Source organism: Alligator mississippiensis, chromosome 1, assembly GCF_030867095.1.
Source record: "Alligator mississippiensis isolate rAllMis1 chromosome 1, rAllMis1, whole genome shotgun sequence".
NCBI classification, from domain to species: Eukaryota; Metazoa; Chordata; order Crocodylia; family Alligatoridae; genus Alligator; species Alligator mississippiensis.
In genome coordinates, this window is record NC_081824.1 from 77252201 (window position 1) to 77269542 (window position 17342).

General features: G+C 43.4%; 3 protein-coding genes across 9 annotated transcripts in view; 1 reads left to right on the forward strand and 2 right to left on the reverse strand.

The window, feature by feature from the left end:
- ANKRD6 (ankyrin repeat domain 6) overlaps nt 1-7542 on the forward strand; it is a 202276-nt gene extending 194734 nt beyond the window's left edge. For all 3 annotated transcript variants that reach the window (XM_059732040.1, XM_014600553.3, XM_019496899.2), the window contains 2 exons: nt 2113-2437; nt 3724-7542. In XM_059732040.1, the coding sequence (XP_059588023.1) occupies nt 2113-2437; nt 3724-4298 (900 nt within the window). In that variant the 3' untranslated portion in view covers nt 4299-7542. The remainder of the gene's footprint in view (nt 1-2112; nt 2438-3723) is intronic.
- On the reverse strand, nt 7245-14343 carry LYRM2 (LYR motif containing 2). 3 transcript variants are annotated; one of them, XM_019496912.2, is made up of 3 exons: nt 14181-14343; nt 9221-9361; nt 7245-7467 (listed from the first exon to the last, which is right to left on the reverse strand). In XM_019496912.2, exons 1-3 carry the CDS (start codon nt 14274-14276, stop codon nt 7387-7389), a joined length of 318 nt encoding a protein of 105 aa, XP_019352457.1. In that variant the 5' UTR covers nt 14277-14343; the 3' UTR covers nt 7245-7386. The 3 variants fall into 3 exon arrangements, with proteins under 3 accessions (XP_019352457.1, XP_006269646.2, XP_059588038.1); XM_006269584.4 differs by having other exon boundaries at nt 14232-14338; XM_059732055.1 differs by lacking the exon at nt 14181-14343 and adding an exon at nt 11474-11605.
- A 1516-nt stretch (nt 14344-15859) lies between these two features.
- Nucleotides 15860-17342, reverse strand: part of MDN1 (midasin AAA ATPase 1) — a 154197-nt gene continuing 152714 nt past the window's right edge. For all 3 annotated transcript variants that reach the window (XM_059732015.1, XM_059732018.1, XM_059732014.1), the window contains exon 102: nt 15860-17007. In XM_059732015.1, coding sequence (XP_059587998.1) covers nt 16819-17007 — 189 coding nt within the window. In that variant the 3' untranslated portion in view covers nt 15860-16818. The remainder of the gene's footprint in view (nt 17008-17342) is intronic.

Here is a 17342-nt window from a genome sequence, read left to right on the forward strand (position 1 = left end):
TTGTGGCTCACCCCCACACCCCATGTCCCCCTGGCTTGCCTACAATTGATGCTGTCCCCAGGGAGCAAGCAGGAAAAGGGAACTGGGCCATGGCTGCTCTTCTGGCTGAGCCCAGCCCAGAGAACTTCAGCAGAAGTTTGTGGGTTCCTCTTCCCTGCTTGTTGCCCCAGGACAGCGCTGGAAACCACAGATGATCTGTGAGGGCAGAGGGGAGCCCCAGGGGCTGGGAAGTGCCTGGAATGGGAATGGAGGGGGGAATTTACCTTTAGATTCCACCATGGTGGTCATGGTGGGGGATGATAGAGCAGGTGGGAGCGGTGCCTCCAGGGATGCTCCCAACTGGTTTTGCCCTTGTGGAGTAGTCACACATCACTGCAACAGGAGATGCCAAAAACCAGTTAGAGATAATCCTCAATGGAAGAGGATAATCTCTAAGCCACCCAGAGGGCCCTTACCATGTGTTTCCCTGTCCTAATGTGTGGACATTTCTGTTTTATGGACTCTTAACATGTATTTTAAGTTAATGTATAACAATACCCTGACACAGGATACTGGGCAAGATGGACCTATGGTCTGCCTCAGTAAATGGCAGTTCTAATGCTCTTACGTTCTTGTCACCAGTGAGTTTTCAAGATACTGGAGGCTTGAAAACTGAACGTAAAAAAAAAAAAAAAAAGCTTTTCCAGTATTTCAGACCTTCTTTCTACACCTTTTAAAACAACAGCAACAGAAAGTCACAAGCTCAGGCTTTTCCTCCTTGTAATCTGTGTGGTTTCTCCCTTGAGAAGATCCCTTTTCTGCTCTTCTTCTATTCTATGGTATTTCTGTGCCCTTTTCTTAAATAAAGGTTGTTCATGGAGTGAAACAGGAAGAAGTGAAACAGGTCTTCTACCACAGCATTATGGCAATAGCACATTTTCCTTAATTTAAGCAATGCTTCAAATTTGAGCCCTTTTATGCTCAATGGGGAAATAATTATGCTGGTTTCTTTCACAGAAAGTAAGTGAACAAGAATATCTATTCCAGTATACCCAGCTACACCCACCTAGTCTCCTGCCCTTCTAGCTTCTATGCAGACTGAAAATTTGATGGAGAGGAGAGGTTAGGGAAAATCTTCTTGGCCTCTCATGCAGTTAGTGCTTTTTAAAAGGGAGTAAATTATCTTGGCACCTTTTTGTAAAGCCACTGGTAAGCTAGAGCTGTAGTATGATCTATTAGGACAATCAGGTCCAGGTGTACAGTACTTGTAGGAACAGATCTAATCTGCCTGTCTGACTTATCTGTCATTCCCAAAATAATTTTTCCAGAGAAAGTACTTATGAAGATGAGTAAAAAGTTGAGCAGCCTCAAGGTTGATAAGAAGAGACATAGGTATTAAATTGCCTTCTCAGATTACAATTTTGGGGGCTAGCCCATGAGTACTGAGAGAACCTGTGCTTATACACATACAAGTAATCAATCTCCTAATACTGAAAGGGAAAGAGATTGCCAATGGTATGTGACAAGCAATCGGGATTAACACTCTTAGGGCCTTATCCAAAATCACTGAAAAGACTGGATTAGCCCTTTTATAAAGCCCTTAGGCAGAAGCCTTTTATTTGCATGGCCCAAACTTACAATGACATATAAATAACAGGAAAATAAGAGTAAATGGAGGAATATTCTCTCTTTGTAATTGAGTTCCTAATGCATTTTAAAACGTCTGCTGGCAGACAGCTTTCTAATGTTGAGAATATGGGTATCCGGTTAAGAATTTTTGTAACTTGAAAGCTCTTTGTTGATTAGAATTTAGTGCTGATCTCTGATCTTATAGCACAAAATTAACAGCGAGGAGCACAGATCGGCACCGGTATTAAAATGTGTGCCCACGTACTGTTGAAGCAGTTGATCTGACTTCCCGCTTTAAAACATGGCAGCTCTGACTGTATGTCACAATGTAATGTTACTAAATTTATTTATAGCACAAGAAAACTACCAGCGATTGTAGTTATACATACTCAGCCCTATCATGCATGGACAAAAGGCTGCATCTGAGATAACATGTATGGATTTAAAATGTGGAAAGTTAAATTAAAAATGGGTTCATTTCATTGTCCAATTCATATTTTTCAGATTTCTTTGGTGGATGAATTGAAAACCTGGTGCATGCTAAAGATTCAGAATCTGGAGCTCAAACTTTCTGGAGATTCTAGATCTTCAAGACCAAAATCAACTCTGTCAACTTGTGAGTCCCTCACTGAGACCCTGGATACAGAGAATCCCCATAGTGCCAAGGATGGTAAAACTAACCAGACGCCACTGCAGTCAGAGGGTTCACAGCAACATTCCTATATCACTCTTCAGAACAGTCTCTCAGAAGACATGGGCAGGAGTAAAGGCCAAACATCAGAACAAAGTTTTGGAAAGCATTATTTTGTTCCACAAGACAGCATGTCAGGTACAATCCTCTTTGGTATTTTGGTGTAGTATTCAGAACCCAAGTGCTGATTAACTGTGGGATGTTTTACAGTGCTGAGTATATTAACACAAGCCATATGCTTTCAGTCACCCATACATCCCTTCCCTACCTCCATAGAGTGATTTCCGGTTAGAACATACTGGGCGCATGTACACATGCTGATTTAAGGTGCTTTAGCTCAATTTAAAGCGCATTAAGGGTACTCGTCTATACATGCACGCCCTTGATGTGCTTTAAAAATGGTGATTTTAGGCTATTCATGCTTAAATTTGATACCTGGAAAAGCAGGTATTAAATTTAGGCATGAATAGCTAAAGTGCATTAACGTACATGTAGACGTGTTAAGTCACATTAACACTGTGTATGGACTGACTTGGGAGTAGCTTTAGTCCCATGTCAGTCTGTGCTCACGGCGTTAATGTTCTTTAACACATGCATGTGTATATGCGAGCCTAAATCACCTTAATGTGCATTAAGCTGATATGTATTAAATGTAGGTGTATCTAAATGCATGTGTAGACACACCCCTGCCTCCTTCAGGGCAGCTACCAACACTGCAGGGCTCAACTGACAGAAGTTCACTGTCTCATCTTTCCTTGAGACTTCCAGCTTATTTCATTTTTGAAGCCAGATCTTCTGAGGATGCAAACCAGTTTCTACCAGTTTAGGGGATAGCAAGGGGCCGGATCTCTTCCAACCCAGGGGCTGGCATAAGTTTGCACCAAACTGCTTGCATTGAATTAAGCATGTTATACCCAGCTGTTACTGATGTATGGACCCCTATTTCTTAGGTAAAACCTACCATTTTATGGGGACTGTACCCCATGATCACCATAGGGATACATGGTGTTCTAATTGTTGCGTTTCTGCAGGAGCAGTCTTGGATTCACAAAAGAATAAGCACTGTGCCATCTAGCCATGAATGTACATTTGCAGCTCTGTGCCACACACCCACATGCCTTGTATAGTGGAGGTGGGGAGGTTTAGGTGCCCAAGAATGAGATTAAGAGGAGCCAGAATATTAAGCAGGGACCTGGTGGCATCAGCTAGTTAGAAATGCTGAGGAGACGGGTGTGAGTAAATATGTTCATTTTGACAAGATTGTGAAGTTACTCGTACAAAGGTGGGATATGGTATAAGATTCTCCAAACTGTACAGCATTGTGAGAGAGAGAACTTGTCCTTCACAGCCTTCAGAACACATGCTGTTTCTCCTTCATGATTCCCTATAAAAAAAATCTGCCCAGAACTGTGTTTTTCTTACAGGTGGAGAACAACAATTGGTAGCCACTGGTCCAGCTCCTTCTGCAGTTGCTCCTCAAGCTGTTAGGCCTAAGGACAAAGCTGTTAGCTCTGCTGCTATCAACCGGTTCCAGCAGGAGCTGCCATCGTCAGAGCTTTTAGGTTCCAAATTAAGACATGTTAAGGTACAAACTGCTTTGCAGCCCTTGACAGAACTTGCAAAGACTGAGCAACAGAGTGGCTACTTCATAAACAAAGGAACTCAGACAAAGAAATCTAGCAAGAGTGGGCAGTCAAGACACAGGCCTCAGCAGCAGTCAGTAACACATCAGACCCAACAGCAGCAGCCACCTGCTCTGCCTTCAGGTGATCATTCCACTCCTCAGATCAGAGACACTTCCCAAGCGCTAGAGATTACTCAGTACTTTTTTGAGGCTGTTTCCACTCAAATGGAAAAGTGGTATGAACGCAAGATTGAAGAAGCTCGGTGCCAAGCTAATCAGAAAGCGCAGCAGGACAAAGCCACACTCAAAGAACATATTAAAAGTTTAGAGGAGGAGCTCAATAAATTAAGGACTAAGGTACAAAAGGAAAGCTAACATCCATGAATCAGGTGCAGGAAAGGAGATGTTGCAAGACTGGTTTTGGAATCTGTTGGTATACAGAACATTGTGCATGTTATGTGCAAACAAAAGATGCCCTTTTTAAGGAGCGAAAATAATGTGAGGTGTTTCAGTGACACAGAGCAAAAATTCAGGTAGACTGTCTATATAGGCAAAAGTATATCTTTGGAGAGCAGACATTTTCTTAAGATGAATTTTACAGTTACAGATTAGAAGTATCAGGTATTCCCATGAAAAAAACTACCCAAAAAATCACTTTCCAAAAGAAAGAATGCTTTCAGTTTCCTGTTGGGTCATAAACAAACACCAAAAGCCAAACTTTCTGGATAGTTGTTTTCACAGACAAATATCATTTTATAGTGGTGTGGAACAAAATTGAGATGTATACTGGGGAAATCTTGTTAGAAATGAGTTACTTTATTACAGAGGCTTCCTACTGACATTTTATTTTCTTGGGTTGCATTATTATAACAGCGTGTAACTGATTTCCTTTTAACAACTATTATTTGAGTATATGATTGGTGAGGATATCTGTACTCAAGTAACCTTTTTGAAAACTTACAGTATCTTAGAGAAGGTGAATGGCTAATATTGTCTCGAATCCACACAACTTTTGTATGCATGCAAGAAGTCTTCACTGACTGCCTTTCTTGCATGCATACCAGCCTCTGGCTTCTTTACTATTCCTTCCATCTAGGAAGAGCAAACACCAACTGCAGATGCTTACTCAGCCTGATGAAGGGTATTTATACATGAAAGCTTGCTAAAAAGAATTTTTCCAACTGTCTGAGTTGGTCTAATAAAAGATATCGGATTTACCCAAAGAACCTTGTCTGCTAAAGACATACAGCAACACACAAACTAAGGGTGAAATCTTGGTTCCACTGAAATCAATGACAAACTCACTAGTCTCAACACCACCAGGATTTCCACCTGAACAACTTGTTCAGCATATCCATTAGTTTCTTTGATCTTCTCTTCGCCCCCCGGGCCTGGTTCCAGAGCTGTCCCTAGGGGTGTGCAGGGCCCAGAGCATATCAGCCTGTGGGGGGCCTGGGCTGGGTGGCGAGCAACCAGAGCTGGCAGAGCGGGTGGGGATGGCAGGAGTTGCCAAGCGGCCGGAGCAGGGGATGGGGAGGTGGCAAGCAGCTGGAGCTGGCAGCGGATGGCGGCAACGGCGGGATCTATGTGGCACTGAACGCGGGGCCCCCCAAAGCACAGGGCAGTTGCCCCAGTTTGCTCCCCACCTCCAGGGACGGCCCTACCTCGTTCCCTTTATGTGGAAAGAGAGACATCTTGTATATCTACAGTTCCTAAATTAAAATTCATTCTACAGATAAGCAGGCTTAATCATTACACAGCTGTAAACTGATTCACAGAACCAACTTTTTTAACAAGACTCAGAGCCATTTGGATGTATCTTTCCTAAAAAAAAAATGGAAAACTTGGAACGTTGTACCCAAAGTTCTCCTCTGTGATTTGCTACTCAGAAATACAAGCAACCCCCGCTTAGTGCTTAATTGGTTCCTGAATGTAAAACAAGTATTATAGTGAAAAAGCGAGAAGCAAAACAGCGTTAAGCAGGAGTCCTTGACTACATTGGGCCCTCATTGTACTAGGTCCTGAACAACCATAACATACCAAAGCTAATTTCATCTGCAGTCCCTCTTGGGTTTCCTGCTTGCATCAGGTAGGAGGCACACAAGGTACTATTAACAGGGACAAACTTATTTAATAGATACTGACAGCCCGGAAACAGCTCTCTCAAACCGCAGCACCCTACCAAGGAAAAAGATAGAGGCAACCTCTTGACAATGGAAACTCAGATCAACATGACAATACTGTCACATGTTAACACAGCATGAACTATTTACAAATCCAACTTTTTTCATTTTAGTATAAAGCAAAGAAAATTGTATTATATTACAGTATTTTTAATTCTTATTAACGCACTATCCAGACAAGTACAGTATATCTGTAGTAATTGAGATATTTGTTAGTTTTACTGCTTTGACTTCAGTAGTCAAAAAATAAAGATTTTAGACACTTTAGTATGTTTACAATTTTTAAGTCAGTTGTTTTAACTATGTAGGAATGTAGAGGAACAGCTATTTAATTTTTGTACCTTAATAAAGTGAATGTTTTCGCCAAGTAATTAAACATAAATGTTGCCAAGAAATCCATTTTCATGTTTTTTACTTTTGCTAATTTGAACATCAATGAATCTATAGGATGTGTAAACTGGAGGGAAAAGAGGTGGTGTAGTCTAAATAGAGATGGTAATTAGGGTCCTGACTTCTAATGCTGATTTGTCGTAGATTTTCTTCATACAGAACACAAAACTGCACGGCATCTTGGCTGTGCCTGAAGAGCTCATTGCCACTTTTGAAAGTGTACCTTTCTTTTTCTTGGAGTAAATAGTAGAAGTGAAAAGCAACATCAAGTTGGTTTAGGACAGGGTTCTCCAACTGGTGGCCTGCAATTTGTATGCAGTCACCGAGGTTAAAGCTGCAGCCCCCAGGCTCCAAGTCCAGATGCCTGTCCCTCAGTGGCTGGCTACTCAGCCTGATAGAAATACTTTACCAAGCTGGCAGAGGTAGCTTCGTAAAAACACCCTTCAGTCATAAAAACATCTACCAACCAGCAGACCTGTCAATATTAACAATGTCCTGAATGGTTACTTATTTTTAAGAACACCTTACAGAAAAGATTCCTAAAAGACTGTAATGCTTAAGAAATGCTAACACAGAAAACAAAAAAACCCCTATCTTTAATTTATTATTAACTTAATTTTTTATTTTTGCCTATTTTTGGCACTTCTTTTTTTCTCCTTTGACACGTTATACCCCATACTTGGTTATCTAAATAGATACGGTGTGTCATTTTTTGTGATAGCCATAAATTCAGGGTAACAGAGGCAAGCAAGAAAAAAACCCCTTTATACTGTATTCCATCTTTACACATTACGAGTATTTTAGTACAAGGCCACTGTCTTGACCAACTGGTGCATTAAGTGCTGTATTTCTCACTGGGATAAAGTCCATTGGTTCTCAGTGAAATAAAGTCAGGATTTTGCCAGCTGAAGTGTTTTCTTAAGCTCCTGAAGTTGAATGTTGCCATGAGTTATCATCATCTTAATTGTATCCTGTAAAGAGAAATGGAATCTGCTGAACTGAACATATGTGCTGTAACCTGTTACAATATACAGATTTTCACAAGAGCTTCTGCAGTTCTCTCTCAATTTATTTTTCTGAGGCAGGCAACGGCAAGCAATAAAATATCCAGCCTCTGAGAAATACAGATTGCACAATACTTTTATTGTTAAAATAGATGGAGCAACTATTTATGGACTCGTCATTCTTAATGATGCCCTGGTTTAAAATGGTGTAAAAATAAATGGCAAAAGCTCTTTCACTTGACAGATAATGAGAACTTTCTTTATGCAAGTCCAAATGCTTTTGTGTATGAGTGGTAAGAACAGCAAATAGACATTGTAAAGATGTTTCCAGAGGTAAACAACATGAGGCGCAGATGGAAGTCATAATTTTCACCTGATCTCGCCCCAGAAAGTGGCCTACAGTCACGACCAAACAGAACTGCAAGGATGCAGACCGCTTTAAAAGGGTCCAATTCCACAAAAATCTGAACCCTCACTGCTCGATGGTTCGGATGAACACGCTCCAAAACAAAGCATGTTCTGTAACCTGTGTCTGCGGAGCTCCCAGCCCATTGCTGTTTTCAGAATGGAAGGGGGGAAAGGGAGTGGAGGGGGTTCTGTCTGGGCTTCTTTCAGCCAGAGCTGGAGGGTAGGACAGGTGGATTGGAGCCCCTCCAGTCCAGCTACCCCATCCTCCCACCCTGGCTGGGAAACCCCAAGAATGAGCTCCCTCTGCTCCCTTTCCCCCCCTCCCATTCTGAAAACCATATTCCGGTTGGGAGTGGGGAGTGGCGTTGCTACAGAGACCAAGCTGCAGGCTGGCAGCAAGAAGCTGGAATCCCCCTGGGCCCAACAATGAACTTTGACTGGGTCGGGGGGATCACTGCATTAATGACATTAGCGCATCTACACATGTGCTAATGCGACTTAGCTATTCATACCTAAATTTGATCCCTGCTTTATACAGGGATCAAATTTAGGCTCACATAGCCTTAATTCACCATTTTTAAGGGCACATTAAGAGCATGCACATGTAGACACATGCTCTTAATGCACCTTAAAAAATGGCAATTTTAGGCTAAGCCCACTTAAGAGGCATGCATAGACACACCCACTCTGAGCTGCAACAGGGACTGCTCTTGTGTGTGCACCACTGGACACTTTCCTAACATTTTTGTATCACTTGGCCTAATTCTAGCCACTACTTCCTCAGTATTGACTAGGGAAATGTGCATAGGTGACAAGCAGAGAAACAGAGCTGCATGAAAAAAAAAATGAAGGCTTCCCTACCCCACATGTACTTATATTCAGATAGCCATTTAAATTTGGCTTTGTTTTACTTGAATTCAAAATATTAATTTAAAAATTAAAAGCAGATACAAAGAAACAACCCCAGTGGAAGTGAGACTGTTATAGTTGTCACACTACTAAATTTTAGAAATAATAGTTTTGTCTGCTTTCTATTCCCAGGAAGGTCTTTTTTTAAATTTCCATTTGCACAGCTAAAAAGTCAGAAGAACGTTACACTTGACAAGAAATAAACGGAGAGGCGCTATTCAATTTGTATTGGTTTGTATGTAAATATGACAGGAAAAAAATCAGATTCCAAAAACCCAGTTTTATAGAAGTCGTGGCATGATTCTCATAAAATAAAAGCACCTTGCAAACTACAGTCTTTAGCACTGAGTATGCTGCCAAGAGTCAAAAGGGCACCTGCTTGGGATTGCTGTTTATTCCTCACCTCTTCTGTAGCATCTTTATTTCTTTTGAATTCTTCCCTTGTCCACTGCTTGAGATAGTGTCGATCATCTTCATTAGGTACCTCACGAATAGCCCGCAGAATTCTTCTGTATAACTGAAGAACTTGCTGCCTTCTCAAGAACTGTGGAGGATAGGAGAAACACCAGTTAAACATGCTGTTGCAATGCGCTCCAGTCAGTTATACCAATGGTTTTTAAGCTGCCTTCTGTGAAACCCTAGGGTTCCACAACAAGTCATTAGGGGTTCTGCAAAGAGATTGGGAGTAATGACAGAGGAGGCCAGGAAGCGATACGCCAGCATTGCTGGGCCTGGTTTCCTGGCTCCATGTCATCTCACAGGATAGGGGCAGAGATTCTGAGGCAGAAATAGCAACATAAAAGGGTTCTGTGATTTTAGGAAGTTTGAAAACCACTGAGTTATACTATCAGAGAGAGCACTATTTTTTAAAAATCATTGTATAGTTTTAAGCAAGAAGATAAAGCCACCTGAAAATTAAATTAACCACAAGAAAGCATTTGCCAAACAAACTTCCTGCCCGTCATTGGTAAAGAATCTTTTCCTCACTGTGTAGAATTTTTTTCTTCGTTTATTTGCAGGTCAGCCCTATACATCTCTTGGGGCAAAAACTGCTCACCCCAAAAGAACTTGGATGAGACTTAATGGGCACATCTACATGTTCATTTATGCATGTTTACTACTGCGCATTAAATTTAGTACCTCTAATGTGAAGTACTAAATAAATGCGCATTAGATTGCCCTAAAAGTGCATGCTTTTTAGTGGTGCTTAATGCGCAGTAGCCTATTTTTACTGCATATTAGCATGGTTTTCGACCTGATGCTTTCACGCAGTGTTTTACTGCACATTAAAGTGCACATATAGATGTGTCCAACAATTGCTAAACTCGGTTTTGCTACTTTATTGGCTCAAATATTATTGCTGTTGTACAGGATATACTAGATGAAATGACCCAAGGAACAAAACTAAATGAGCTGAATACAAAATGCACCATGTAAACAGAGAATAAACTTGAACACAAAGTGTGGTACATTAAGAAAAATATTTAAAAAATGCTATTAATTCTTAGAAAGGCAGATTGAGAAGCTGTAGGAGATAAATGGGTTTTAATGAGATATTTGAAAGAAAATGATGCTTAGCGCACAAAAAGGAGGAGTTCTATGTGCATAAAAGGTGCTCAATCCTAGCTGGACAAAGCGAGACTGGCTTGTGGTGATTGTTCACAATGGGCGTGTTAGGACAAGAAAACGAGGATAACTTTAAAATGGGTTGCTCAGTGCCCACCAGATCTTTATGCACAAGGCATGAAGGATCCATGCACACACCAGTATTTGATACTGAATGTGTATTCCCTGCATGGGGCACAGTCATTTTTATCCCTGTTCACTGCTGAATTCTTGCTTCACATGCAGTAAAACTCTGTGATACCTCACAGGCTTTCCATTACTGAGATAACTTCCAAAAGGAAACTAAATTCAATCTATAATAAGATTAAGACTTAGAAAAGAAACAGTAGATTTTAAACTCAACTATGTGGCCTGAATATTGTATACCAAGATGAGGTTTTTTTTCATTGTTAACTAGGAGAGGTCTGTAAAATGGTTTTGCAGTTCCTATGCATTAATGTATTGCAGTGCTGTCTAGGAAGCACAGACAAGGATCAGGACCCCATTATACCACGCGCTATAAGAAATGTGTGGCAGGTAAGTAGGGGGTGCTCCTGCGTTGAGCCACCCACCTCACTGCGCCCAACCACCTTTCAGGCTTCGAGTGCATCCCTGGGGGCACCTCACATCTGGCTGACCCCCTTCCTGGAGCACACCCGCTAGCCTGGGGGTAAAACTGCCACCACCCAGGGATGGACTTGATTCTGACCTTGCGCCCCCTGGGAAACAGGCCTAGTAGCCCTTGAGTCTACTTGACTCACTTCAAGCAGTTGGGGGTGCTTCTCTCAGTCGGAAGCAGTAGTGGTCTTCCTTAGTCAGCTGAACCAAGGGGACCCCAAGGCATAATCTAGACCCACTCTCAATAAGTTTCCAACGCTAGGTACAAAGGAGAACTTTTTTGGTTCCAAGGAGTAGGGTTGGAATAGGGTACAAGGTAGAGCAATATCAGAGAAATCCCATACAGCAAACTGGCATGGCTCGGTAGCTTTTGATCACGCACCTGAGTTACTGCAACCTATATATCTAGTTAGAGCTCAGGAAGCTTACTCACAAGCATCATCCAGAGGCAGGTGGAAATTCCCTTTGGAAGCAGTCAGTTCCTCGATCATGAGTTTTGAGAGAGCGCGCGCAAATTTTAGATGGTTCAGCTCTTCTCTCTCTCTCTCTCCGAGTTTTCCTCATAGCTGCTGCCCCTTCCTCCTGGGCAGTCTTTAACTTATATAACCCTTGTGACCTCATTTACCTGGTCTAATGGAGGCCAGCACCTGTTGGCTGTTAGCCAACCAATTTGTAAAGGTATCACTAGTTTCTGGGCAGACTGGCAGTTTCTAGCTCCCCAGGGAGCTCAAGCCCCTCACCCAGGTATATGATGCCAGTCACGCAGGCAGAAGGAGCAGATTTCCCCCCTCCCTCAGGAATGTATCCAGCTCAGGTTACCTAAAGAGATAGGGTAAGGTGTGTATCCTCTGCTGGACCCATCCTAACCAAATTGTCACAGAGCAGAGTTTTTGGGGAGAAACAGAGGTGGCCTTCTACCACAACATGGTCTGTGCCCTAATGTGCTTACCATCTAAGGCCTGCTCGAAACACAGGTTCATAGCCTGGCAACTTCACTAAAGGATATATTTTTACACCAAAATAGTTATCCCAGTATAGTGCCTAGTGTGGATAAAGTTACATCGGCATCAGTATTACACTAATACAGCTAATTACCCACTTTATACCAGCAATCTCAATACCAGACATCCACATGGGTTGGGTGGAGAGGGGTGTGCCACTTTGAGTACAACTACAGGCGAAGTGGTATGGTACATGTGCATAGATAAGCCTTGAGACAGTGATTGGAAATGGTTTTGAGCGACAAGCCTAAACAACCCAGCTCTGGTCTGAGGCGGATTAGATGCCTTTCTTCATCACCTAGCTATGGTATGAGAGAAGCCTACTCCTTAGGTTGTCTTGAGACAGGGGCAGGAAAATTTGGTCTATGGGTTGGATTGGGTCTGTGGTAGACTCAATTTCTCAGCAGCCCTTGCCCCCTGTCTGTGGCCGGTTTCCATGGAGACCCCAGAAGCAGCAGGGCTGTGACAGCCCAGAGCCAGGGTTTCCATGGAGACTGGCCCCAGCAGCACTAGCTGGGCAGGGAGCTGCTCCAGGGCTGGGATCTTGCACCAGTGATGGCATGGTCTGGTACCGGGGCGGAACTGCAATCTGGTGCCCACACACCCCAGGTAGGGGCACACAGGCAACAGCTCGCAGCTCTGCCCCAGCTCTGGACCACACTTGTCAGGGCTGCAAGCCCTGGAGGGGCAGGGGCTGCTGGGAAATGGAGTCCAGCTGCTGTCTGGCTCTGCCATTTTGCCCACCCCTGACTTAAGACAAAATATAGCAAGTAGATGGAGGGTATAGGAAGGAGCACAAGAAGACAGGGACACAAGATGCATCTCACCATGCCAGCTGCCTAGCTCTTGTCCATTAAGTAGGACACCATAACAGAGATGACAGAGGAGCATCTCAGGCCCCTATCACATGTTACCTGTGATTACACAATTACCTGTCTGGCCAAACGTGCAAAGTAATTGTCACACAATTAACTGGTAAACTGCACAATAAATTGAGACCTGCCACACATACAAAGTACTTCTCAAGCCACAAAAATGTCCCTTTACCCTCAACACGGCCAAAGCTTTGCTCCCCAGAGCCATGTCCTCCCCCATCCTGTTTTCCAGTGATTGTAGATGTGCCCACTCAGCTATAACAAGAGCCAAGCAGCTACAAAGTTAGGGCTTGAAAACATGTTCCAACGGGATAGCTGGTTTCTAGCCTGCTTAAATCTGATGGTGTGGCAGGGCCCTCACATACACGACTAGAGAGCCACTGAATGGCTTGTGCCCATTTTTAGGGAGTGGAAAGTTGCGTTGACCGGCCCCGTCAGCATTTTCCCCATCTACATGGGAACGACAACCTGAATATTGACGTCCCCCGCCTCCTCACCGGGAGCTGTAGTGAGCTTGATTAATGGCAAGGATGGATGGATGGACATACACACCTGAGACAAGTAAACCTATATCTCTATCTATGCAGAGAGAGATTGATATATAGATATATCTATCTATATCAATATAGATTGATATATGTATCTATCAATCTCTCTGCATATAGATATATGCTATATCTCTGCCTAGATCTATAGATATATATCTAAATATATCTAAATATAGATGGAGATATAGATCTCTAAATATCTATCTATATATAGAGAGAGAGAGCGAGAGCGAGAGAGATATTGATATCTCTTACTCCCTCTATAGTGGCAAGGGATATCTCTCTCTCTGATCAATGGCATGGGATGGACAGACAGACCACAGCTAGGTAGATATCTCAGGTGTGCCTGTGTCTATCCCTTGCTATTAATCAGAGCCACTACAGCTGCCCATGAAGCAATGGGGGTCGAGTCCGGAATCTCTCTCGATGCAGATACAGATATAGGTACCAATATATCTATCTATAAGGTACCACAAAGAAGTGGGCTCCCAGCTGTTCATGGGCCGCTCCCCCCAGGCGGGGAGGCGGCAGTAGGGGAAAGCAGCCGGGCTGGTTTCAAACCAGGCGCTGAAGCCTAGGAAGAGAGGCGGGCTGCGCCCTCAGGGGCCCGGCGGGAGGCAGGCGAGGGCTCCCGGCAGCGCCTCCCTGAAGGGCCGAGGGGCCGGGGCCGGGCAGGACCTGAACGGGGGCGGCTGGGCGGAGCGGGGCAGCCTTACCCCGGCCGGGCCGTGGGAGCGGGGCGGGCGGGCAGACGCGCGAGGCGGTACCTGCTTGAGGCTGAGCGCGGCGGGCGGCAGGCGGGAGGCGGCCATGGCGGGCGGCCCCAGTGCGCCCCGCCCGCGGGGCCGCCCCCCCCCGCAGGCGGGGCCGAGCGGAGCGCGCGTCGCTGTGGCTGCGCGCATCCGGCACCGCCACAGCGCAGCACGCGGGCGTGTCCTCGGCCGCTGTCTGCCGTTTGAAGGCGCAAACACAGACGGTGACAACTGCCGAGAATTTGGGGGCTGGACGAGACGGGCTCTGGGCAGCCCCGACTCAGCCTGAGGGCTGGAGTCATAACCTCACCACCCACTGCGCTCCCCTCCCCCTTGTACTTGAATCCAAGATCCCCAAGCTGGGGGGAGGGGGAGGATATTCTGTATTTACTCGAATACAAAATGAGTATCTACTTTGGTTAGTCTATAGGGTGCAAGCCTACCCTGCCTTCTATTTAGCTGGTGCATCTTGTTTGCATACCTAAGTGCTAACATTGCCTGGCACCCTGCAACACCCTTGAAAGGATCTCAAGGCAGCCTGTTTGAGGATTACTGCTCTGAAATTAATCTAAACTACTGCAAGACAACAGGGTTTTAGATCTCATTTACCCCACATCTGCTGGTACAATGCAATCCGTGTTACTTAAGATGTATTCTAGCAAGAGAAATGCAAGTCTTTTGAATGTCATCCGCATAATGTTTTACTGACTGGGCTATCCCACACCCATTCCCGTTATCAACTCTCGGAAAATAAGTTTTACCACAAATTGATTCTTATTAAATTTTATAGAAGATTTTTTTCCTTAAATTTTTCATTAGATCTCTGTGATCACATGTAGGTAAAATACAGGTCATACCTGTATGGCCTTGCAGTGTGGGTAACAGAAGTGCATTCCATTTAATACAGAGTTAAGAAACTACATTCTGGTGAACTTCCTTGTGAATTTAAACCATAAGACTCCACAGAAGAATGTTTCTGCATGTGTAAAGGATTATTTAAACATCTCTACATTTTTTACGTAGCAGAGTATAGTGCTTTTAATAATTTCAGATGAGATGAAGTTTCACTGTTTTGTTTGATATTTTGCTTAGGTCTCACTGCCTTTGGCACAACTCAAACTGGTTGGGTTAAGGCAGTTTCACTTCTCCACCTCCTGCAGAGATCTTGGCCTATTTTCACACCCATTTAGTTTCAGGTGCAAATCAAAGCTGTCCTAAGGCTACTTTAAGCTGCCTAGCTATCTGTAACCCCAAGACACTGATTTGCCAATTGGCCAATTGTGTTCCACCCATATTCCTTGCCCTTCATGAAACCCAGTACAGCTGTGGATGAGGTGGGGGTAAAGTCACTACTTCAGTCTAGTTTTCACTTACGCATAGAGAATCCTGATGGGGCTGGGTAAGTCAGCTTCTCCCTGCCTAAGTAGGATAAAAGCAGCTCATTTGATCTCTGCAGTCATATATAGGCGAGATATGCATTTTTGTCATGTCACAATATGTTTAATGCGCATGCTACTTAATGCCTTAACACACTCATTTTCATAACCATACCCAAATATTTTACACACATACATGTTTGTGTCCCCCACATTCATTTTCATTTGCTCATGCTTTGATCAACTCCAAAAGACAACATACCATAATTACAAAGAGTGGTATATCTTTTTATTAGAGCAGAAAATAAAAGATGCATAGATTCTGCAACAAAGTCATGTACATGCTTTAAGACACCTGGTAAATGAGATGTGTCTGTAACGTCTGCCTTGGCCAGAGGGGCAAAATTCACAGTGTAAACTGATAATGCAGAAATAAATGTTTAATAAAAATCTCCTGCTGACATTATCAGGAAATTAACTATTGCTATTACTAAATAAGATGTATTTAGCCACAGAACACAGTTTCAAGTATTCAAGTACTAATTTTTGGTTGTGTACACCCATCCTTCCCCCACCAACAGGTACCAACCACATGTGAAGCTGAAAGTGTTTTTCCTCAGGAGCAAGCCTGGTTTTGTTATTGCTACAAGCAGTGGTAGTAATCACTTTTTCTTCTTATGACAAGGGTATCACATAAGGGTGTTAAATTTCTGGCCAGCTGGCTGGAAATTCAGGGATGGGGTCCACCATCACATTTTGGCATATAGGGCCCTGTTGGAGAGGTGTGTTGGTGGCAGAGGGGTGAGTGACAGGTGAGTTAATCCCTGTGGCGGTTAACAATGTCACTGCTTGCTCTGCCACAAGTCATGGGTCCAGATCTTGCCGGTGAGGCCCACATAGTCTGACATCCCTGCACTATGATATGAAGATGACAAATAAAAATTTCAAAAGTAATAATTTATTACAGCGGAGGTTGAGGAAGGATCTGCATTGCTGATGGGGTTAGGCAAAGGAAGAAGCGAACAAAGTTTCCCGATTGCATAGTCTTCTGCACTGGTAAATGTGGGAGAGTGCACCTAAAACATTTCTTTTCTAGGCTCTCTGGATTTCAAAAGGCAATTCCTGCATATTAATCCTGGTTTAGAAAGAGGCCTCAGGAAGTCACTGAACAAACACAATCCCATTTCAGTCATTTAGCAGCAATCACAAATTCAGACAGCTAAATTCTACAAGCTGTCTGAAGCAGTCACGAGTTCAAACCACTGTCGGAGCGCATCACTGAGAGTCTCTGGGAGGGCATTCACATCCCTGAGGATTATGTAGAATGGGAAAGGGAACTCTTCCATATACAATCTGATTTCAGGCATTTCTCCAGGTCCTTTGAATATTGGTACTTTAATGTCCAAAATGGAATCCTGTAAATAAGAGCCAAGGTGTTACTGGACAGTCAGCAACAGGTAACTCATTTTTCAAAAACTCTATTTGCTTGCTGTAAAAATTGAGATACAAAAGCCTAAGTACAACTGGTTAAAGAGAGTTTTAATTATTTTGAAGCTCTTGGTGTACTGTGAAAGTAGTAAGTGGAAGTATACCTGAAAAAAAAAAATCCAATGACTTAAGAGGGATGCAAGTCTTAACTGTAATGAAAGGTTTCTGTACTCTCTTCAATTATGACCACAATTCTAGCTAAGGAGTCAGAAATGCCAGAGGCTTCCTTTTAGAGTTGGTCAATATCTTGGAATTGGTTGGA